The sequence below is a fragment of the Xiphophorus couchianus genome, chromosome 3 (assembly GCF_001444195.1).
Source record: "Xiphophorus couchianus chromosome 3, X_couchianus-1.0, whole genome shotgun sequence".
Classification (NCBI taxonomy): Eukaryota; Metazoa; Chordata; class Actinopteri; order Cyprinodontiformes; family Poeciliidae; genus Xiphophorus; species Xiphophorus couchianus.
The window spans coordinates 8,822,233-8,844,282 of NC_040230.1; the positions used below are offsets into that span (position 1 = coordinate 8,822,233).

The 22,050-nt window shown below is 37.4% G+C and overlaps 1 protein-coding gene across 5 annotated transcripts; it reads right to left on the reverse strand.

Moving 5' to 3' along the window:
* Positions 1-20,693, reverse strand: thrap3a (thyroid hormone receptor associated protein 3a). Of its 5 annotated transcripts, XM_028012643.1 has the most exons (12): positions 20,596-20,693; positions 20,356-20,515; positions 12,871-12,999; positions 8,261-9,157; positions 7,369-8,049; positions 6,272-6,444; positions 5,711-5,822; positions 5,317-5,401; positions 2,801-2,958; positions 2,521-2,704; positions 1,370-1,513; positions 1-1,269 (listed from the first exon to the last, which is right to left on the reverse strand). In XM_028012643.1, exons 3-12 carry the CDS (start codon positions 12,984-12,986, stop codon positions 1,078-1,080), a joined length of 2,742 nt encoding a protein of 913 aa, XP_027868444.1. In that variant the 5' UTR covers positions 12,987-12,999; positions 20,356-20,515; positions 20,596-20,693; the 3' UTR covers positions 1-1,077. The 5 variants fall into 5 exon arrangements, 4 of the variants coding, with proteins under 4 accessions (XP_027868444.1, XP_027868443.1, XP_027868445.1 ...); XM_028012642.1 differs by having other exon boundaries at positions 20,356-20,668; XR_003594911.1 differs by lacking the exon at positions 1-1,269 and adding an exon at positions 2,052-2,236 and having other exon boundaries at positions 1,406-1,513; positions 20,356-20,683.
* Between the last annotated feature and the right edge of the window lie 1,357 nt (positions 20,694-22,050).

Consider the following 22,050-nt stretch of genomic DNA (forward strand, 5'->3'; position numbering starts at 1 on the left):
TTAGGTAATCAGTCTCTTTAATTTAGAACCACAGAGGAAAAAAAACACATTGAAAACCAGAAAAAACTGTAATATTATTTAACAAGATCACCTTTAACCCATCAAACTGTCATCTAAATCAGTTGGCCTGTAACATACATGTAAGACCGGTGAATTTTATCCTAAACTTAAAAAAGACACAATCCACAGAACTAATACATTCATTCAAGCACTGAGCATTTTTTTTTTGTTTGTTACAAACTACAGACAGGACAAATTCACTTGCTTTTATCATATTTAAGTGAGCAAAGTTCACGCAAATTACATATCTGGATATTATAGATTCGATGGACATTCACAAACCATAGAAATATATGAAAGACTTAAGTAATAAAAACTATTTTCTCTATTCCCATCATATTAAAAAGCCAGTCTTCCCAGTTAAATAAACTGGAATTAATTTGCCTATTTTGCAAATCCAAAGTGTTTAAGATCAACCAAAACAAACTGTAAAGAAATATTTGAAACCATTATGCTCATGCTAAATGTTCAGTACTCCAAGAAAGACTGGTGTAACAGTGGTTGGATGTTATGCCTAGATACTGTGCTATTTAAGCTTTAACCCTGCACAGTTTGGTCCCATTGTCAGATCAGGGTCACATGATGTTCATCTCTGGTTATTTGCAAACAAGATGTTTTTTTTTATCATGATGAAAGTACTGGCAGTGTAATATTTCCTCCTAAATCATGTACTTCTATTTTTACAAAGACTTATTTGATTAAATTGTACAAGCAATAAAAAAAGCAATGAAGATTTCATTGGCCTGAATGAGAAATGAAATCTTGCAACAAAAAAACGCTGCATGAAAGAACTCACAAACTATAAATTTAAATGTAATGTTTATAAGAAACCTTCTTAAACAGTGCTACCAATAGTCACAAAGTGCAACCTGAAATAGGAGATGTTAAATGTATAGTGAAAGCAGGGTATCCTGCTGTCTTAAAATATTTTAATCAGCATCAATTAATCCATTCTAGCTGATGCATATATGGATTCCACACAATTGATTATTCATCTTCTACAGATTTCTCCATCGTTCAAGACTGTCCATTGATTTCTTCCACTTTGTGGTCCTGATCTGCCTCTTTATTAACAGCCCATCTCGCACTAATTGTACAAGCATTGCCAGTGGGTTTGCGGATGATGAATCGTGTCCTTCCAGGAGGAACGGTTCCCCGACCTTGCTCTTGGTTTTCTACCCACGTAGCTTCATTGCCTCTCTTGTCATGCTACAAAAGTTAGGAAGCAAAGAAGATATCACAAAGAGATATGAGTGATAAAAATAGCGAAGAAACTGGAAAAATGAAGAAGAAACAGAATAATCTTTACCATAAAGTATGTTTTGCTTTTGGGGCTGAACTTGGAGTTCCAGTCTTCATTTTTTGTGTTTATTGCCATGTTCACTTGGTCACTGTGTGAGCTGTTTCCCTGATGGCTGCTTTTGTTCCAGTTCCTTCTTTGGATTTGGATTTTCTGGAGTTAACAAAAAAAAGATGAAATCTGGGCAAATGCTGAGCAACAGCCACCCACTAGCCAGTTCATTAGATACACCTTGCTAATCCCAGCTGAGCCTTTAGAATTATAATTTTATTAATGTGATTGGTGTAGACTCTTGAGTTTCTCCACTTGCTTTGTAGTATTGACATCTTTAAATCTGGTTACTGTGGAGGCTGTTGGAGCAAAATAAACTGATTTTGCATATAAAAGAAATTATCTTAAGATAATTTGAGGCTTGTGATGTGGATTATCCTGCTGGCTTCAGAAGATGGGTAGACTCCGGCCATAACAAGACTGATGTGCATTTGAATAATTCCCGAAATGTACCAAGACAATATCCTCCCATACAATTATACCTTCACCACCATGATTCATGAATAACATGCTTTCATGATATTTACTCCAAATTTCGATCATACACCAATTTCTGCATCTTTGAGAAAGCAATCTGAATTCTGTTACTGTCCATTTTTTGTGAACCTATTTAAATTGGAGCTCTGTTTCCTGCTGTTACCTGCCAGGAGTTGCAATGGTTGAGTTCTTCTCCTGCTATTGCATTTTGCAGCATACCTTGGTTGGTACAAGTGGCTACAACTTTTATTGCCTTCTTCTCTAGAATCAGTTCAACTCTTGAAATCAACAATACATTTTCATCCACACAACTGGATATTTTCTCTTTCCTATACCATTTCCTTTAACCTAAAGAGATTGATATACATGAAAATCCCTGCAGATCAGTAGGGCTTAAACCAGTCAATCTGGCATCAAAAATTAAACACATTGTGTTTAATATCCCTAAAATTCCCTGTCTTTTCCATTCTGATGATCAGTTTTAAATTCTGCAAGTAACACTCACTACATCTAATTGATTAAATGCATTGAGTTACTGTCCTGTGATTGGCTGACTTGTTCTTTGAGTTACAAAGAAATGAAATGGTTGGTATTGAGACAATAATTGAAGCCATGCTGCTAAATAAACTCACAAATTCGTCTTGTGCTCGTGCTACTTCCATTGTTCCGGGTGGTTCCCTCTGTCCAAGCTGTGCCTTGCTAAAGATTTCATCTTTAGACTCTAAATTCCCATGTATTAAATCTTCATCATTCTGACAATTGGAGGATGAGGAAGAGGAGGATGAGCTGGAGCGAGAGCGTTTCCTGACACTTTTTCTGCAGAAAGAAGTAAAAAATCCACAAATTCATGAAATGTCGCCTACATGACCAGAATTAAACAACAACTCTAAAATACAAGGTATCTGCACATACTTTGATGTCTTTTGGTATTTTGAGCAATTTTCCTCTGATTTCTCTTGACCAAAATCTTGGGAATCTCCTGTAACTCTGTCATGCATGGAATATTTTTTACGACGCTCTATGTCCAAACGAAGATCCATTGGGTCACCCTTCAGTTTTTCCCCACCGTCCTGGGCAAATCAAAACAGAGAACAGAACGTCGTGGACAGACTTTGGATTAGCAAGATAATTGTCTTTCTGTTGTCAGTCAATGGGTTGTGCACTAAGTCGTGAGAAAAAGGGGGAGGGAGGAATGCATCATTCACAAACAGATGACCTGAATAAGACCAAGCCGCTTCAGAATCAAACTACCAACAAGTGCTGGGTCCAATCAGTAGGAGTACTTATTTTAGCAGCTTTTGACTTGACATTTTCAGTATATTGTGGAAATCAGCTGGAAAAGGGTTAAGATTTGTCTCAGATACACAGTCCATTACCTTTTCAAATCAACTTGTTTCTAGTCAAAGTTTTTTGTGCTTTTATGAATCTTGAGCCATCAAATAGCACCAGTATATCTTCCACACTTCACTCGCCTTACATATTTCACTGTGCTTCCTGATGTTGATTGCCACATTCAAAGTGCTTTGAGAGCAAGTTGTCTGATAAATTTCCTGGTTTAAACAAACTTCACTTTATTTAAATTTGGCTTTCATACTGATACAATGAACTAACAACATTGCTTGTATGGAAGGTGGGGTTTAAATGTAAATGACTGGTTCCGCAGTGTTTCACGAGTCATTTTGCAGAAATACAACCTAAGCATGAATCCAAATAAATACAACTCTGTTCATTATAATAGTGATTAATTTTGACCCAATTTATTCACAACAAGTCAGGCTCTGTTTGTGGTTCTGTTTAAGCCAATAAAAATAATTCCAAGAAAACACTGTACTCTTTATGCCAATTCAACCTATTTGATCCAATTAGAAAACATAATACTCTAAAGGTTTATGTAAGCTTTAGGAAATCCCACAGTGTAAATGCACAACTCATACAAAACCTGTTCAATTTGTTTTTCCAACTAAAGTAGTTCATGTTTACCCTAGCAATGTTTGCATTTCCCATTTGCAAGCTGACTCAATGTGTCAGAGCACATTGAAAAGGAAACTGTGATCAATCATGTGGAACCAAGTGCAGTTACATTAAGTGGTTACAGTACTTTGCAAAAGTTTCAACTACAAACTACAGTGTATTTTTTTGTGACCAAACACAAATGATCACAAAATGGAAGTGGAAAGAAAAATGGCACGTGCTTTAAGACCTGTTTTTACAAATATTAAGCTGAAAAGTGTAGCATGCATTTGTATTCAGCACCCTTTATCCTTATATTCCTAAATAGAATTCCCACTAGAAGCACTAACCCTAACCCTACCCCTTAATCTTAGCATAAAAATAGATGCTGTGTAAAAGGTTTGAGTGTTTAGAACTAAATGTATGGGTTAGAGGCTATGCCCTGCTTTAATGACACCAGAATGTTTTGAAGGACTTACTAAATTCTGAGTGGAGGAAAACAAACATCCTGACTATATCACCTTCACCCTAAGATATGATGGTGGCAGCATCATGCTGTTGAAGTGCCTTTTCTGCAGCAGGAGCAGGGAAGCTGGTATTGTTGGAGAGATTTATGTGGATATATGCAGGGAAATCTTTAAAGAAAACTGGTTAATCTGCAAAGTCTTGGGTGGATCATCACCTACAATAACGCTAAAACAAAGCCAGAGCCACAATGATATGGTTAATCCAAAAACATGTTAGTTTTATAAGAAAGGTGTAGATCTGAATCTAATTTAAAATCTGTTGCAGGATCAATTGATGTTTAGACAGAAAATCTAAAGTCTCTGGGTGTGCAAAGTTGTTAAAGATATATCCCAAAAACCAGCAGCTGTAATTGCATCTAAATGCTACATACTTAGTAGGACAGATAAATGCATGAAACATTTTCACATTTGTACTTGTAAAAAAAGAAATAAAACAATTCCTAGATCATTTTCATTCCACTTCACAATTATGCACTACTTTGTTTTGGTCATTCACATAAAAATCAAATGAAATACATTGAAGGTTTGAAGTTTTAATGCAAAAACTTGTGGAGAAGGTGAAAGGATACGAGTACTTTTGCAATACACTGTAATGTTGGTTATTTTAGTTTCTCTTTTGTTATTGTTAATATTTTTTTCATTATTTTTTAGAGCATACTTACAAAGACATTTCTTAAGAGTCCCTTGGACAGGCTTTGGCACGTCCATTCCTGACCATATTGCTTTATTAGCCTCAGTCAAGCTTGTGCCCACAATACAAACAAATCACCATGTGAGGTGATACAACAAACAAAAAGGCCAAAGTGCCTTTTTTTCATTTTTTTAGACTTTGACCATCTTCCCTCATGGAAAGCCAGGGGCTTCAGGAGGGTGCAGTCTAAAGGCATCTGGCTTCTCGCTTGTCTGCTGCAGTTTTTCCAACAAATGTCATACAGCAAAGTGTTCAGTCACCTTGTAAGTCCCATCCTCTGAGCTTTTCATCGCCTCGAAAAGCTGAGGGTGTTTCTTAAAAGCACTTGGTGAAACATCAATCCGCCTGTGGGAAAGAATCACAGTTAAGGCCAAAAAAAACAAGATGGCATGTGGTCGACACTTGAATAGCCACCAAATAAACAGCAAGTTATGCTGGACCAAGAAAGCAACATAAAATGGAATAAAGAGAAAAAGAATTGTCAGACAACAAAACTGACGTCCACCAAGTGTGAGAACAAAAAAAGACAAAAATCCATGAAAGTCTGTTGATTATCAGATAGGAAAGATGAAAGAAATACCTGACAGCTGTTAAAAGAGGACGTGAAGCCACAGCACACTGAAGGTGAGAGGGTCACTCAATAGGCGACTCTACCTGTGTATCTCTGGGCTTTTTCTTGGCTTCATCATTTCCTTCTCTGCTGCTTGCCTTTGGTACAAGGTGAATCGCTCGTTTAGAGTCATGCCAGAAGACGGAAAGTGCTGGGCTGAGAGGGTAAAGGTTCAAACAGAAGAGGCTATGGGTATTTATTTCAATTCACTTCTCATATAGTGCCAGTTCACAACAAGGCAAGACAAGAAAGTTAAATCAAAATCAACCCAATTCATTCCAGTGTAATCCAATCACATAGATTCCAATGCCTTTCAACCCAATCCATTATGGCTGTATGGGTTTATAAAGTTGTGATGGGTAATGCAGCTTGTACTGTGTGTCCAGATAAGTCTCCTAAGTAGATTTTTCAACAAAGACCATTGCTGTTTTATGTTCCTTTTAAATATGTTACAGTATTTTTATCTCAATGTTGCTTCATCATGTTCTGAACTTCAATGACTCAAGTAAAATTCTGAAAAAATTGAGCCCATTTATTTTTATTACTTCAAAATTCATACCAGCTGTAGAAACTGTGATAAAATATAGAGCAGACATGTGACTCACCCTTGATGTGGTGAACAATGGTGACAATGTGCTGAGCAAACAGCTCAGATGGGCTTCTCTGTGACTGAGTAGCCTGAACGTGTTGAAAGATGGAGCGAAACTCCTGATGCTTTTTCGATGACTGCACCAAGTCCTGAGACAACTGGCGCTCTTCGGCTAAAATATCTGAAGAGCTGAAATGACAACAGCGCAGTCTATCAGTGCTGTTCTCTATGACAAGGCAGCCCAATGCATCTGACTACAACAGTCTCCAAAAAAAGGAACTGTGAGTAAAAGTTAAATAAAAAAATATATAAGCAATTCAAAATGCAAATGAAAACATTTTTAATCTTTAATTTCAAATCATTATTTTATAGGTTCTTTCACCATTTGTATGATAACTATAGAGGTTTGTGAAGTTACTGGGTATAAGAAAAACTCCCCAAAGTATACTGACCTTTCAGAATGGAACATTGCCATCACTTTTGAGATATGCATATGTATTTTTATTAAAAGTCTTCCTTATATATAGTAATTATCCATAACGTTATGACCATCTGCCAACCCTTGAGCTGGTTCCTAGGTTGTTGTTACTAAAACAGACCTGACTCATTAGGTTATGGGCTCTACTAAATCCCTGAAAGTGGTCTGACATCAATATATTAATAGCAGATCCTTTAAGTTCACTGCAGACCAGGAACAGCACAAGAGCTACATTTTTGTCACTGCTCTGATCCAGTCATCTAGCCTTCACAATTTGACCCTTGTAACACCCATTCAAAACCATATGCATTTCCATTTTTTCCTACTTTTGACACATCGAGTTTGGCGACAAAGTGTTCACTAGTTGCCACTCAGTAATAGGTGCCACAAGGAGACAGTCATGTTCACTCCCCCTGCCAGTGGTCATAATGTTATGCCTACACAATTTATTTGCATGGGATAGTTACAACAACTAGAATAACCACAACCCTTTTATCAAATTGGCTTCCCTGCAGTTCACGTCTCTGACTGAAACCATTTAAATTTCAAACCATGGCAAAGAGATCAGTTGTTCAGAGAGAATAAACATTAATCAGTCAAACACATAATACTTGAATCTGTTTATGGACACTCACCTTATAGGGTCATCTCTTAGAAAATCCATTCTTACATTGCACTTTGGTTCCTGTTTTCTTAATATAAGAGGCTTGTCCTCTCCTCTGACCAAAAACAACTCTCTGTCAGAATTTTGACTCAGTGGTGTTTCAGGACACTGAAAAGAGGGAGATTTGGCTGTCTTCCTTATTTTAAAGCTCATTTCTGAAGACAGGTCCTTGAAATCTCTTGCTGGCTCACATTTACCAAGTGCAGCAGCAGTGGCTTCTGATTTATCCAGTTTTCCACTGAGATACATCTCCCTTACCATGGCATCAACCTCTGTTTGCCCAAACTCTGCACAAGCTGCATTTTGCCACTTTTCAAAGAATTTTTGGGCTGAATGAGAGGCCTTGCTCTTTGGCTTTGAAGCCTCATCTCCATTTTGCCACTCTTTCTGGAGTGACTTTAAAGGTGGCCTGATGATGATATCATCATCCTCGTCTTCCAATTCAGCAGACAAAAATGGGGAGGCCTTCAAAAAGCTTCTCAGGGACATTTCCCTGTCAGTGTCCTCCTTGCGTTGTTTTGGGAAAGAGTCAGAGGAAACTACTGAAGCTTTCCCGTTTGATTTTCCTTTTTCATTATCCACATCACTGGCTTCTTTGACTTTGCCATTTTCCCAAGCAGATTTAGATTTTTTGGTGTGCTCCTCCAAAAACCTAAGGAATAAAAGAGATAAAACATTTCATGCAAGAAAAAACTCAATTAAATTAGTAGAAAAGTATGCATTTGACCTATGGAACAAAACCAGGTTAAATGAAACATTAAAATGCTTTAACCTCATCAAACAATGCAATCTGTTGCAAGTTTGAAGACGGAACAAAATAAATTTGTATGATTACGCCAGAAAACTTAAAAGATGAGCCTTACTTCTTAAAAGCAATGGAGAGGGCCGTTTTATCTCCATCCAGGTATTCCTCAGTGGTGAAGAAGTCAAAGCTGGAAAGCATGGGATTAAGACCTTCATTAGAGGCCTTTCTGACTGTGGAGGAACCTGATGCCACCTCCGTCATAGGAGAGCCATTCCTGGTGTCATTTGTGATTTTGATGGGACTTGGTTGATTAACAGTTTGGTTGCTTTGCCCAACATTAGCTTCAGTGTTGAAAAGGGGACTGCTTCTCTTTGGACTACTGCAGTCTGTCAGGCTCTGCCAGGTCCTCTCAGCTTTCCCACAGCCTGCACCTTCTCTAGCATCTCCTGCCAATAACCCAACATGCTCCACTGGCTCGTCATCTCCCCCTCCTCCTTTTTGGACTTCCTTGGAAGCCAGATGCTTCTCCTTGACATCTTTGGTGTTTTGATTATTCAGCAGCGAGGCAGCCCTACGTTTCGGAGAGGAGGAGTGTGATGAGGAAGAAGAATGCTGTGAGTGTCTGGACAAGGGAGAGGACGATCTGTCAGATTGCTGAGAGTGACCCTGAGGGGGACTTCCTGAGCGTTTTTGCACATTGTGTGATCGCCCTCTTGAATGATTGTACTGCTGTTGCTGCTGGTGCTGCTGCTGCTGCTGCTGTTGATACTGCTGCTGTTTTTGAGGGTACTGCTTGAAATTTTTCCAGTACGGACGAAAGTTATTGTTGTTGTAGCCACCACCCCCACGGTGGTAGCGTCCACGGTTAAAGTGGCCCCTTCCTCGACCCCTAAAATTGTAGGGCCTCCGGAAGCCACGGTGATACCCTCTGAACTCTCTGTTGTTCTGGTACGCCCTTGGATATTTCTTCTCCCGGTTGTGAAATGGAGAATGAGATCTTGACCGAGACCTAGAGCTATGAAGAAGTATAGAGAAAAGACAGCATGTGGTAATTTAAAAAAAGCTATAGTTAGAAACATTTTTCTCATGATAAAGATTTTGAACTCTTTGACTAAACAGATTGGACAGATGGGTATACTGGGAGTATTTTCCCAGCTAGGTTTGGATTCACTTATCACAGTAGTCAAGAAAAATAGCTGCTCTGTTGATCGAAATGAACCAGCACTCTTTAAAAAACAAGAATTTCTGTCATGCTGTTCCAAAGTTTTACTGTCATGTAAATTGCCATATAAATTGACAGGCTCAATTTGCAAGAGTTATCTGTATCATAAATTAGCATCGCACTGCCCATACCCTATATATTGCTATTAGCTCCTAATCAGATGGATAAAAAAAACCTCCTGTACTTTTCCACAACCTACACAAAATACACATTTTGAAAATACTTCTGTCCCGAAATGAATAGTCGTGGTGCTGAAACAAATGGAGCGCAACCAATTAATCTTATAAAGGAAATGCTGTTGCTAAGCCAAAATTGGTAAGCAAAACTCCAAATATAGCAAAATATGATCAAGTATTTATCTTGGTACACATGAAATATGAAAAAAAAAAACTGTCAGCAAGATAGCAGCTTGTTTTGGGTCAATAATTATTGAATACCATTAAAAAGTACTGGTTCCATTGGCATTTTATTTCTTATGACATTGAACTTATTGTTTTCTGTATTTTTAAACTTGTTTTGATGATGGTATCTTTTGCAGTGCTGCAAAAAATAGCATTATTTTTGAGTTACCGCAGAATAAGAGGCATATTTTTCCATTCTGCATAAGAGAATATGTCTCTATTCAGCCGACTGCAGGCTTTGATGGCCTGTCTAATTAACAACCCATCTAATCTAAGGTTTATCTATTGCGCTTTTATAGTCGTGACTGACCACTCAAAGTGCTCTACAAGGACCACACTAACTTAATTGTACTCACACACATAAACACATTTATACACCGATATATGGATTGGTAATCAACTTGTGGTTAAGAGTCTTTCCCAGGGGCTCAGATTACAAAACGATTACTCTTCTTTTTGAGCGACAGTCACCTGCAATGTAACTGAATGATCGTATGTAATGGGCATCACACTTTTGAGTGTGCAAAGAGTCAGCCAAAATCTGTAAATTCAGATTATTCACACAGCACCAGCTTCTAACATATATTATCATAAAATGGAGCTCTGTTGTAAAGCTGGTTAGTGAGGTTTTATCTTTATGAATTCAGTCTATACCATAACCTGGGGTTGATGCAAACAGACGTGTTGTTCTGACATGTTGGGTTGTTTTACATGTTGGGTTGTTTTTCAGAAATCCTTGTTTTTATTTTACCATAAACATTCTATTCTTGGGGTAGTTAAAGTTTAAGTTTGCTTGAAGAGTGAAAAAATAGATATTTTTTATTTATAGTTCTTACAGAAATCCAACTTAACAAAATTATGCATTAGCACATCAAAGCTTGATATTTATAAAGTGGATACTGCTGACCAACACATCCGTACTCTTAAGGACAACAGCTTTGACAGAAAATGAGTAAAATTAGTCAAATAACAGCTTTAACAGGCTCAAGATGTTTATCATTGGCATGAAAACATAAACACCTTTCCTAAAACTTTAAACTGCAGGATGTACTTAAAATGTGTTGTGTCTACCTGCTGTGTGTCAGCTAAAAGTTATAAAACACATGTTGGTACATAACATCTGTGTTTTCATGTTGAGAGAAGGTCCAATAGGAGAGAGGCAAAATTCCTCTAAGAAATGCTGCCGAGCCTGGCATGACCACAAGGGGGCTCTGCTGCATTTCCAAATGTGGGGCACACAAACCTGAGGCTTTAACACAGTTTTGGAGTTATGTTTCTATACCTTTCTTGATATCCTAAAGCAGTCATTTTATGCAAAACATGCTTTTCTGAGATGAAACAACTTTTTTACTCTATATCCGCAACTTTCTAGTTGTATATTTTAGACTATGAAAGTTGCACATTTTACACAGACAGCAGTTTTCTTTAGCGACTCAGAGATTTAATCAGCAGAATTTTTTTGTAACCTTTTTATGCCGCTGGAATTGGAAATGACAGCCAAGCATTCAATGCTAAAGAGTTATAATAAGTAAAACCTTACTGAAATTCATCTAAGTCCAAATAAACGCATGCAAGATACAACGTCAAAATGGGCAGGGAAAGCAGATCCACAGAACATGCAAATACATTCTGAATCCATATAATCTGTAAAAGCATATAACTCACCCTGCATGTTTTGTCATTGCAATAGATAGCGAAAGAGAGAAGGCAGCACTCTGAGCAGTACTGCACACTTTACAAGCTACAGATACTCTGGACAGCTGTGGTGAAGCACAGCAGAGTCACATGGACCATATAAAAGCAGGAAAAAAAAAAAAAAAACTACTTGAATCCTTGTTTGACTCTATGTGTGCCACTCATAGGCTCCTCAAGTTTTAAAATGTTATTAGGAAAGAATGATTTTTCCACCAAAACTTCTCATGTTTTCTGGATCTTCTTAATGCTTCAAGTTAGTGACGCCCCTACTTGGTCGCTGACTGAAGTGATGGTGTTTAGTATATAAAATTGCTAGAGGTGAGAGTTCATAGTGGAGAGTCTTTTGCCAACTTTGACAGCTTGTGAAAATATTTTCACCACACATTTTTTCACACAAAACCCTCTAGTTTAAATGTTTTTTGAATCTGTGGGGGTTTATATATATATATATATATATATATATATATATATATATATATATATATATATATAAACACAGATATTTCAAAAGAATATTTGTTTATGTATGTATTAGTGTTAATTCTGTAAATATTTAACTTCATCCATCCATTTTCAGTTCCTGTTTGTTAAAGCTTATTTGCACATGTGCTATGGTGGCTTGAAGTAGAATAAAGCATGAGATTCCTTCCATGTCTCTTCTTTAGGCTAATTTTAATACAAGCTGCAGCGCTGCCAGGAAATTAGCAACCCTGCCTTTTTATTGCAATGCCACAGACATTCTGCCAGAAACAGCAAATACATCAGTGAAGGTTCACAGCTTCTTCCAGGCACACACAGCTCACCCTCTTGACTGGGCTTCACTGCTCTCTCTGCTCAGGGAGCACAGACAAACACTAGCTTTTAAATTTAAAGCTTGACAAATATTGAGATTATTCCATCAGTTTAAGTAACTTGCAGATGATTTTCAAAGTCATGCCAGTGTAGCTGGGCCTGACTAAGGGCTTCTATCAGCAGCTAGACCCACTCTTAAATATTAATTTCCTCTTGCTCTGTTCATATTGGAGTCGTGCTCTGAAAATACTCTAAGAAAGAAGGGTCTTGCATGACAGAAATTCAATATCCGGATAACAAGAAAAGCTACAAATTCAAATCATTTTGCCATTATTACATAAATTACAACAAAATATAAAACTTTAAGCACATAAAAGGTAAAGACGGCATCAGAAAATTTAGTGCACACTTTTTGTGATTCTTTTTCTTAAAATTACACTTAAATCAGCGCAATCTTCGTTCATGTATTTAAATGTAATGGTTGTTCTTCACCAGGTCACAATATGTTAAAGCCAATAGCGTGTCAGCACATTCAACAATCACGAAAAAAAAAGTATATGACCTTCACCACAAAGGTGAAGTATATGACCCTTCATACACAACAGTGACCTTTCATACCTGTACCGGTGCTTCCTGGACCGGGAACGACTTCTGGACTGTGATGACGAACGGGACCTTGATCGGGACCTTGAACGGCTCCGAGATCTCGGCATGGATCTTGTTGACCTGGACATCACTGTGATCAAGCTGTCACACAGAAGGATGGTGAAGAAATCAGGACACTCTTTAAATAAAATATCTGTAGAGTTAATTTAAAAGGCCTCTTCACATCTGAAGTTGCAGCAAAAAGAAAATAAAACATTTCTGAAGATTAAATTTCTTAAACAAAACTTTCAATCATCCAGGTTGCATGTAAAAAGCATGATCTGAAGTCCATGTTGAGCAGCTGTGATGAAGGAAGAAGGCAGTATGTCGAGCAGATCAAACAGAGGCGGTTTTATTTAGTTGCTGATCATTTGCATAGAGGGCCGTCTCCTGTCAGTCATCTGACTCCTTATATTGTTAGTCTACAAAACTTGGAATATGACACGCGGCATGGATTTTGCATCATTTACATTCATTTAATGTTTATATATTTGAATTAGATCTCTCCAGCCTGCCCACTTGTATTGACACTGTAAATTGCCCATTTCTAAAATGCTGGTTCAAAATTATAAAAGAATAGAAATATACCTTTGTGTCCCACAGTGGGGAGATTCTGATGTAACAGATGTAACATGTAGGATCACACCAAAGAAAAAGCATTAAACTAACTATATAAACAAAATTGAGAAAAATCCACTGTACAAAATTGCAACATAAAATACAGTGCAATTATCAGAAATAACACACACAGATCCAAGGAACAAGAAACTGAGTAGGATCGTCTTTTTAAGTACATGTGTATTTGTGCATTAAAAACACCAGATTACTTAAAATATATTAATATAAAAACAGAGCATTCAAAGAGATGTGCAAATACCAACAGAAATGCTATTTAAAATAAGTACATTTGTGCAAATAACCAGTTTATTTCTTCACCAGTGAATCAGTGAAAGGTATGGCTAGTTAAATGTTTGCAGATGTGGTAAGCTGTTTTGCACAGATGTATGAAAGGAAGTAATGCAAATTACTGTACATTTAAATGTCAAAGTGACAGTTGACAGAATGGGGATAAAGAGGGCTAATATGGTGTTTTGTTTAGCTCATCAGATTAGGTTAAGCTTTACTTTTAAACTCAGGCCTGACAAGGCCACAGGTAAATGTTTAACAGTCCCTTCACCACACCAGTGGACAAGCATTATTTGGTAATGCCAAGTGGTTTCCTGTTAGTTAATAATATGTTATTTAGATATCAGAGAGCAGTTTTCCTGAACTTGCATGCTCTAAGCAAACAGGTCTGTACAAACCTTTCACTATAAAGTTTTATCTCATGGCTTCCCTTTAAGACCCCAAAATTGTAATTTAGTACAGCAAGACTTTCTATTTCTTGCCAATGTCCATGGGGCATTTTATGTTAGGAACAATTGAGAGTACATGCAAGCCAGGGATCAAATAATTGATCTCTTCTTATTAGAGCCATCTTCAGGGATTTTGGAGGGAGGATATTGCAGAATACACGTGATGGGGAATTTAAGCGCATCACGCACAATTGCATGGTGGTCCTGCTGTGCATTCTTGTTACTATTTAGGTAAAGAACTGAAATGGTTCTGTTGTCTCCTGCCTCCAGCTCATGCTCAGTGAATATTCTACTCCTGTTGTACGTTGAGGTTTGTTGTTCTTGGCTCTAGAAGAGCAATTTCCTGCAGAAGAGCCTCAATAGACCGTTTCTTTAGCCAACTGCAGAATTCAAGACAGGCGGTCAGATGTGGCCCTTTGCATTATGAATGGCCAATTTCCTAATTTATGCATTTCTATCTGACAAAGAGGTACATCAGCAATTTATTTTTTATGGACTCCTGTGCATATAATTGTTTTAGGAGGGTCATCATCATTTGGTCTGTTTTAAGCAATTTCACCCTTTGCTATCACCCCTTTTTATACCATTTATACTCCACTAATCAAAAAGTGCTCTCGTAAACAAATGCGCATGAGCAATCTGCCCTGTACTAAATTGTGAAACACTTTAGAGTCTACTCTAAGGGAAACTTCACATTTATTTATCTGCACATCTTTAATTCTGTCAGACTGAGCCTTGCCATGCTTTTGGAAAATGTAATGAAATAATTTAACAATATCTCATTTTGTGCCATTCAGTAACAAATATTTCTTCACTTACCCCTAAACCTAGTAACTGGTTGTGCCACCTTTAGATATATCATCTGTTTTTAAGCATTACTATCACTAGCAATTGTTTATCAATCTAGAAAAGTGTTGCTACACTCTTCTTTGTAGAATGTCTTTAATTCAGCCAGAATGAAGAATTTCAGAGCTTGAATGACCTGTTTAAGCTTAAACTTCAGCATTTCAAACAAATTTATGTTTCCATCCTTTCACTAGGTAGGTCCAGGCATTTAGAAATGGGCTTACTGGTGCATCATTTGTCTAGCAGCATAACCTAAATCTAGTTTAGGTTATGGTCACAAACAGATGATGACATTATTCTTCATGTTTGTTTGCCAAAGAGGAAGGTTTATGCAAATTCATCGAGGTTCTGAAGCAAGTGAACCAGTGAGGATCACAATACCACCACCAGATATGCCTGTTGGCATTATATACTTTTTCTGAAATTTACTTTGCCCTCGATGCGAAGTGGGACACAACTTCTAAAAGTTTTCAGTTTGCCTTTTAACAAACCAATTTATTTTTCAAAATTATTTGAAGAGTGATAAAGATGTGTTCTGGTAAATGGGAAAGGGGCAATTGTGCTTTTTTGCTTGTGGTGATTCTTGTCTAACAGGTTGCCAATGGATGACATTTTTAATGGAATCTTAATCTGAATTTAAAATATTTTTGGTGTGAAACATTTTAAATGTTACAAAATATTAAAGCACAAGAAAACTGTATGACTGTGGGTTTGTTTTCACTGCACTATGCATAGATACATTGTGCAATATCACAACAATCCCATCTTGTAACAACATACACTAATTAGGTCCAGTATAAATCTTACTAGTTCATTGCAAATAATTTATGTTCTACCTGAGAAACTCGGTCGTCTCTTGAGGAAAGCGTAGAGCCCATATATATCCATCGTTTTCTCTTATACAATATTTATTTATTTATTTATTTATTTCAAATAGACAAAAGTAAAATCAAGAAAGAAGAAAAAAAATAAAAGTTAAAAACAAGTTATCATGCCCAAGTGACATGCAATTTTATAAATTCTGCTCGAAAAGGAGCAGGTAGACGATATAAGATCTTATGATGTCCTGCCCCTTTCATACTCATCAACTTATAATCAATCAAATGTTGAAACACAAAAAAGACATTGTGGAAATTACTTCCACCTTACATGATATTTAAATCTTACATTCTCATCTTTAGATGTACAATTATTTAAATTAATTGTAAAATAGCATATCAATTATGATATGCTATTTTTATATCATCAATAGCATTTATGGACTTTAAAACGCTCATCCTATAGAACATATTTTCCAATGAGCTCCTTTTTAAACAGTTTTTTGAGCTGGTTTATATGTGAACTTTTTTTTTACCCCTCCAGAGGGTCTTTTTGTGGGCTCTAGTGTCCCTTATATGAAAGTAGGCTGACAGGAAAGGAGGGAAGACGGGTCCGGGAGTCGAACCTGCGATGGCCGCTTCGAGGACTCAAGGCCTCCAAACATGGGTCCCACTATCCCCTACGCCATCACGGCACTTTAATTCATCATTCAATCCATTCCATACATCTACTCCACACACCAATAAACAAAAACTATTTTTGGTTGTTCTTTAAAATCTCCTTCTCTTCTTAAATTATAATATACAAGATCATTTAGGCTGCAGGAACGGCATGTCCCAATACTGAAGAAGCAGCAAGCTAACAGGCATGTTAGGATGCACATAATGTGGTGTGATTAGAGATGGGAGCTGGTTGATGGAGGTGCTAACCAGGTGAGGCAAAGAGAAGAATTATGACACTGCTGCCATTTTCTTAATTGAAAAAAAGCTTTTTAAAATATTTCAATTGTCAATTGTCCAAACTCATCAACATTTTAGACTATGGGAAGCATCACTTTTAAACTGCAGTAAATTATCCAGTGTCAGCTGGCTTAAGAATTTTCATAGCGATGTAAAGATAAAATCCCAGGTATTACCTCTGGGTACTGATCAAGTCCCTTTAGGAAGGATAGAACCAGAGTCCAATCATTAAAAAAAACCAACACACAATTCCAAGTCGCTACTGCTATTTAACTGAAGTCAAGGCCAATATCATGTTACATAGATGGCAAACTGCAATACAAGTCATGATCATAATTATTGTTCTTACAAATTTGGGTTTCCCCTGATAACTTGGATATTTTTTCACCGTATTTTCCAAAGTTCACAATTCAAAAGAGACTGTATTGACTGCTGTAGCTCATGAACAAAGTCTGATTCTTAACCTGTTCTGCATACTAACAGTCAGCATAGAACAGAGCTGTAGAAGCGTTTGAATTTTTTCAGGTACTGTAAGCAAACTACAGATAGTCCACTTGTACAACTTTTATAACCTAACATAATCATTTTCTCACTTGTCAACTCTATCTAACTATGTGGAAGCTTGATCAACTTGATTATACTAATTGAAGTATTAGCAGCAGGTTTCAAAACATCTGTCAGCCAGTGCTTCAGTCCGACAGCTCTATTGATAACAGGCTGCAGCTGCCTTGGTGCTCCTCCCTGTGTGGTCGGCAGCCTGGTCACTAAGATTTTAGGCCGTGGAGAGCTTTGGTCTTTCATCAGTCACAATTTGTTTTTCAGACACCAATAAGCACACTGACATAGAATTACTTCAGTTATTTGTATTATATGTCTGAGAATCATTCATTGAGGATCATTTTTTTAAATTTAAGGACATATTTTTTTTCCCATATCCAAACTCAGATCTTATCATAAGGTTGTCCCTTTCCCAGTATCATTTGTTTGCTGAAGAAAAAGCACAAGTGGAATTTGAATGTCAAGTTCTTAATCCTGGTGTTTTTTTCTAAATTTGTCATTAACACTATAAAAACATAGAAGGAAGATACAGCCACATGCAAATGCAAAATAGGGACAAATAACTTTACAGGAACAAGGTGTGAAACTAGAAAAGCAGGTCTAAAACACAGAGTGGCTAAGCAATGAGTAATCAGTGATGTCATATCTGAAGAAAAGTCAAACAGAGTTGTTTTCTGCAAGATACACTAACACACATTCATACAGTTAATTAGGACTCCCCTCAGAGAAGACAAGAACAGCTGTATAATCCCCATCAGCTGTTTATTTCATGTAAGGGCAAAAACAGCTCTGATCAACAATGACACTGCAACCTGATACGCCTCTCAAAGCGTTTGAGGAGAAATGCTCCACTCAATCAGCCAGCCTATCATTAAGACTGGGATGCCAAAGTGGCAGCTGGAATCACATTTGCTATCTATATGTGCCCCTGAGACACCCTGCTCCCTTTTTCAGAAAAGCCGCAGCAACTGTCACTGGCACAATGTTTAGCTGTTGAAATGTAGCAGACTCTCTTTGTATTCCCTGAAGATGCTTCAGTACATGCTGGAGCTGTTAATAAATAACAAAGCCTCTGGCAGGATTGCATGTGGCACAGTATCATTCCCTTGGCTGGAAATTAATGATATTCTGAGAACAGCTGACATTCTCTTTTCTTCAGGGAGTTACAGTAGCTTCAAGATAGACAACTGGAAGATCAACAGGCGTGTCACTCAAAATAAAAAGAAGTCAGAATTTTCCTTTACCTCAGCAACATTTAGATTGCAGTGAGACAAGTGGATCTTTTACAATCTATTTTCACTTTTATGACAATAATCAAGAGTTAACTGCTGCTACATAGTTTTTTTTAAAGCCCTGGTGAGTGTAACAGAGGCATCCTTACACTGACATACCCCTAAGCTGTCTGTCAGCACCACATTTGCAGATCTCTTCTGCACAGAAGGTGGAGCTCATCAGCTGAAGGTCCAATCTATTTTGGTCTGTGAGGAAAAGTCTGTCAAATTTATGACTTCTATATGTTTCTAAAGCACACTCAGTTGTTTGCTTTCATGTGGTTTGGTCTCTTTTCATAATGCCAGATACACATCATAGTTATTTGTGGTTGTTTAGGAGTGGCATAATTGGCGTATTTAACCAAATTCTTTCACCCTAAAGGAGATAATGTGTTCTGTTAAGAAAGGCTTGCAACTATAAATAAAAAAAGAAAAGGGGATGTAAAAATTTTTCTCTAAAATAGCTGTTTGCCTCAGTCATCATTTCCTATAAGATACTAATATCAAGTTCTCTCTGAGGTCTTTGGTTAATTTGGTTATTTTAAAAAAATCAAAGACAATACATAAAAGAGGAGAAAAAGCATGCATGTTTTTTTCAAAAACTGCAAGAAATTAAGCCTTTTACTGACTGATACCAATTTTTTGTTTTCTATTTAAGGATGGTAACAAAATTGCCACATCTTGCTAAAATCCAATATGCTGATCAAGAAAGAAATTCCAACCTCCAATGAATTCACTGGTACATTGTTAAAGAACAGCACAAACATGGTGAATACTATAGTAGTAATACTTCTACCAGTTTCCCTTTCAAGAGGAAATATTCCATATGCGCTTCCAAAGTGCATACGTGGGAAAAAAAAACTTAAATGAGTTGTGCCATTTCAATGAGCCAGGCACACCCTTTCATAGTGCCTTTGTGTGTACTTTTAATGCAGATGATGTTTGCCAAAGAGGATCAACCTCAAGACCATATCCTGCAGCCTAAGGATGAGTAAAGCTTTCAAATGTTTTCCTCCAGAAGCAGATTCAGCATGGACACGAGGAAACCCAAGAAGATGAGCATTTTATGCCATTTTTGGCTGTCTTGGTTAAGGATTTAAACTGTTCACTGTAGGGGGAGGAAAAATTTATTGAAGCCTGTAATCACAACATTCTTTACTGGGCTAACCACCAAGAACAGCAGCCATGTAACTAGTTAAAATAAACAGCCCATTTTCTTGAAGCTCTCAACTGCATCCTCAAGTGATCAGGCTGTGGAAACTGCTGAATGAATCGTATTAGGGGGCACGCCAAAACCTATAAATGGTTTAAAACGCCTCAAAAATTCTTCTTTGGGGCATTTTAAAGCCAGGGAGGCTAATTATTGCCACAACACCCTGTCATAACCTGTACATAAAATAAACACACTCTGCTAAGGTAGATTCAACTTTTTGTTGTTTCAGTTGTCCCAAAAATCGAACATCCCAAAATATACTGACAAAAATTCATCAAGTGACTGCCTTGCATGAATAATAAAAATATAATGCGATATCTATTGTTAGAGTAAAACCTATCATTTAACAATACATAATATATATATATATATATATATATATATATATATATATATATTTTACTTTCGTTAAGGAAAGAAAAGAAAATACCACCTACCGGTCGGCGTTTTATCGGTCTGCACCCGCCGCCTCACATTCAGTCGTCCTGGTGGAAATGGTAGAATGGTGGAAATGTGTAAAAAACCAGTTTCTGTCTGTCTCTGGGCGAGTTTGTGCTCCTGAAACCAACTTCTGAGTGTGTCTGACTCGGCTGAGGTCTGCGGTGCTCAAAGAAAAAAGGGGGTGTGACAGTGACAGCTCCTTGCTGCTCGTAGGTTCGTGTTTCCTTCCGCCTTACCCGCTCTTTACCTCCGTCTGACCGCCTTTCTTTCACTGGCGTGGCGCAAACAGCACAGCGGGCACGAGCGTAAGCCACGAGCTCACAATAGATCGGTCCTTTTAAATAAGACAAGTACATAAAAGTAAACCAGAAAACCACAGAAAGAATGTAGGCAATTCAATATGAAAAGAGAAACTGAATAAATAGGTTTATTACACACTTGAAATGCCTCAAGCTTTTATTTACGTTCATTTTTATGATTCTGCGTGACAGCTGTTGAAAACCCAAAACTCAGGTTCCCTAATGAATATTAAATAAGACTGATATGAACAATGATTCTGGATACAAAAAAGTCATATGACTATCACAATAGAGAAGGCTGGTGACTTTACAGTGTCCATAAGTCACCGAGGCACTCCACAAGGTAAGGCTGTTAAATAAGCAGGCTGCACATAATGTTGTGCCCCCATACATTTGTTTGAAAATTGAGTGAATGAGTGAGTGAGTCAGTCAGTCACTGCATAGAGTCAGCGCTTCAATAAAATCATAAAATACTTTAAAATAAATATACAATGACTGTTCCATCCATTCATTTTATATACCTACTTATCCTTGGCTGTATGGACAAAGGCTGTCCAGAGGTCATTGGGGAAGAGGTGGAGTACACCCTGGACAGATCAGACTGTTGGTTTTCATTAAAAATAGGAACGCAACTTCTGCATTTAAGATCGAGGTGGAAAGCCAAGAAATTTAAGATACTAGAGATAGGCATTGTAATGTTTCTATAATCAGCGATGATTTTGCGTAGCCTCTGCATCCACTGAGTTTTACTAAATCCAAAATAGGTCTACTAAGAAATTTGAGAGCTCTGCATGTTGATTTCCTTTTCCAGTTGGACTTAGCACCTGTCTACACTGCCAGAAGTACCAATTCCATGGTTCATAACCATGGTACCATTGTGCTTGACTGGACAGTAAGCTATAATCTGTAGAGTGTTATCAAGAGAAAGATGAGACAGAAGACCTGAAAAGGCAGAGGGCTCAAGACTGCAATTACCACTCTGGGCTCCTTTAACATTTCAACAGTACCACAGAAGTAGCACCATGCAGAGATGCAGTAAAATTAGTAAGAAAAGACACTGAAATGATGTGAGCCCAGTTATCTGGGGGTACCCACAGCCATAATGCTAGCTGCATGTACAGTAACTGTAGCCCTTTGCTTCATAAGCAGCTGAATGGAGAAATTACCATGAGTTGAAGCACCAAACCATTCATTTTACTGGAATGTTGTAAAATTTGCAACAAAGATTTCTGAACTTTTGACAAAATTAATTATCATTGAAAATGTCTACATGTTGTATGGTTTTTAAATGCCTCTTCCATTATACTTTTTACAGCAGAGAGAAATTCTGTCATTCTTGAAAATGAATGACCAGAATGAAAATAACTGTAAAAGCTGTCAAAGGGCAACAAG

Excerpts from the sequence above, each read along its gene's own strand:
- thrap3a (XM_028012643.1), bottom strand. The coding sequence starts at position 12,986 with ATGTCCAGGTCAACAAGATCCATGCCGAGATCTCGGAGCCGTTCAAGG. Across the intron at positions 2,959-5,316 it reads CAGAGGATGGGACTTACAAG|GACGGTGGGGAAAAACTGAA; the intron begins GTGACTGAACAC and ends TGATTTGCCCAG. Across the intron at positions 1,514-2,520 it reads CACGAGCACAAGACGAATTT|AAAATCCAAATCCAAAGAAG; the intron begins GTGAGTTTATTT and ends TGTTAACTCCAG.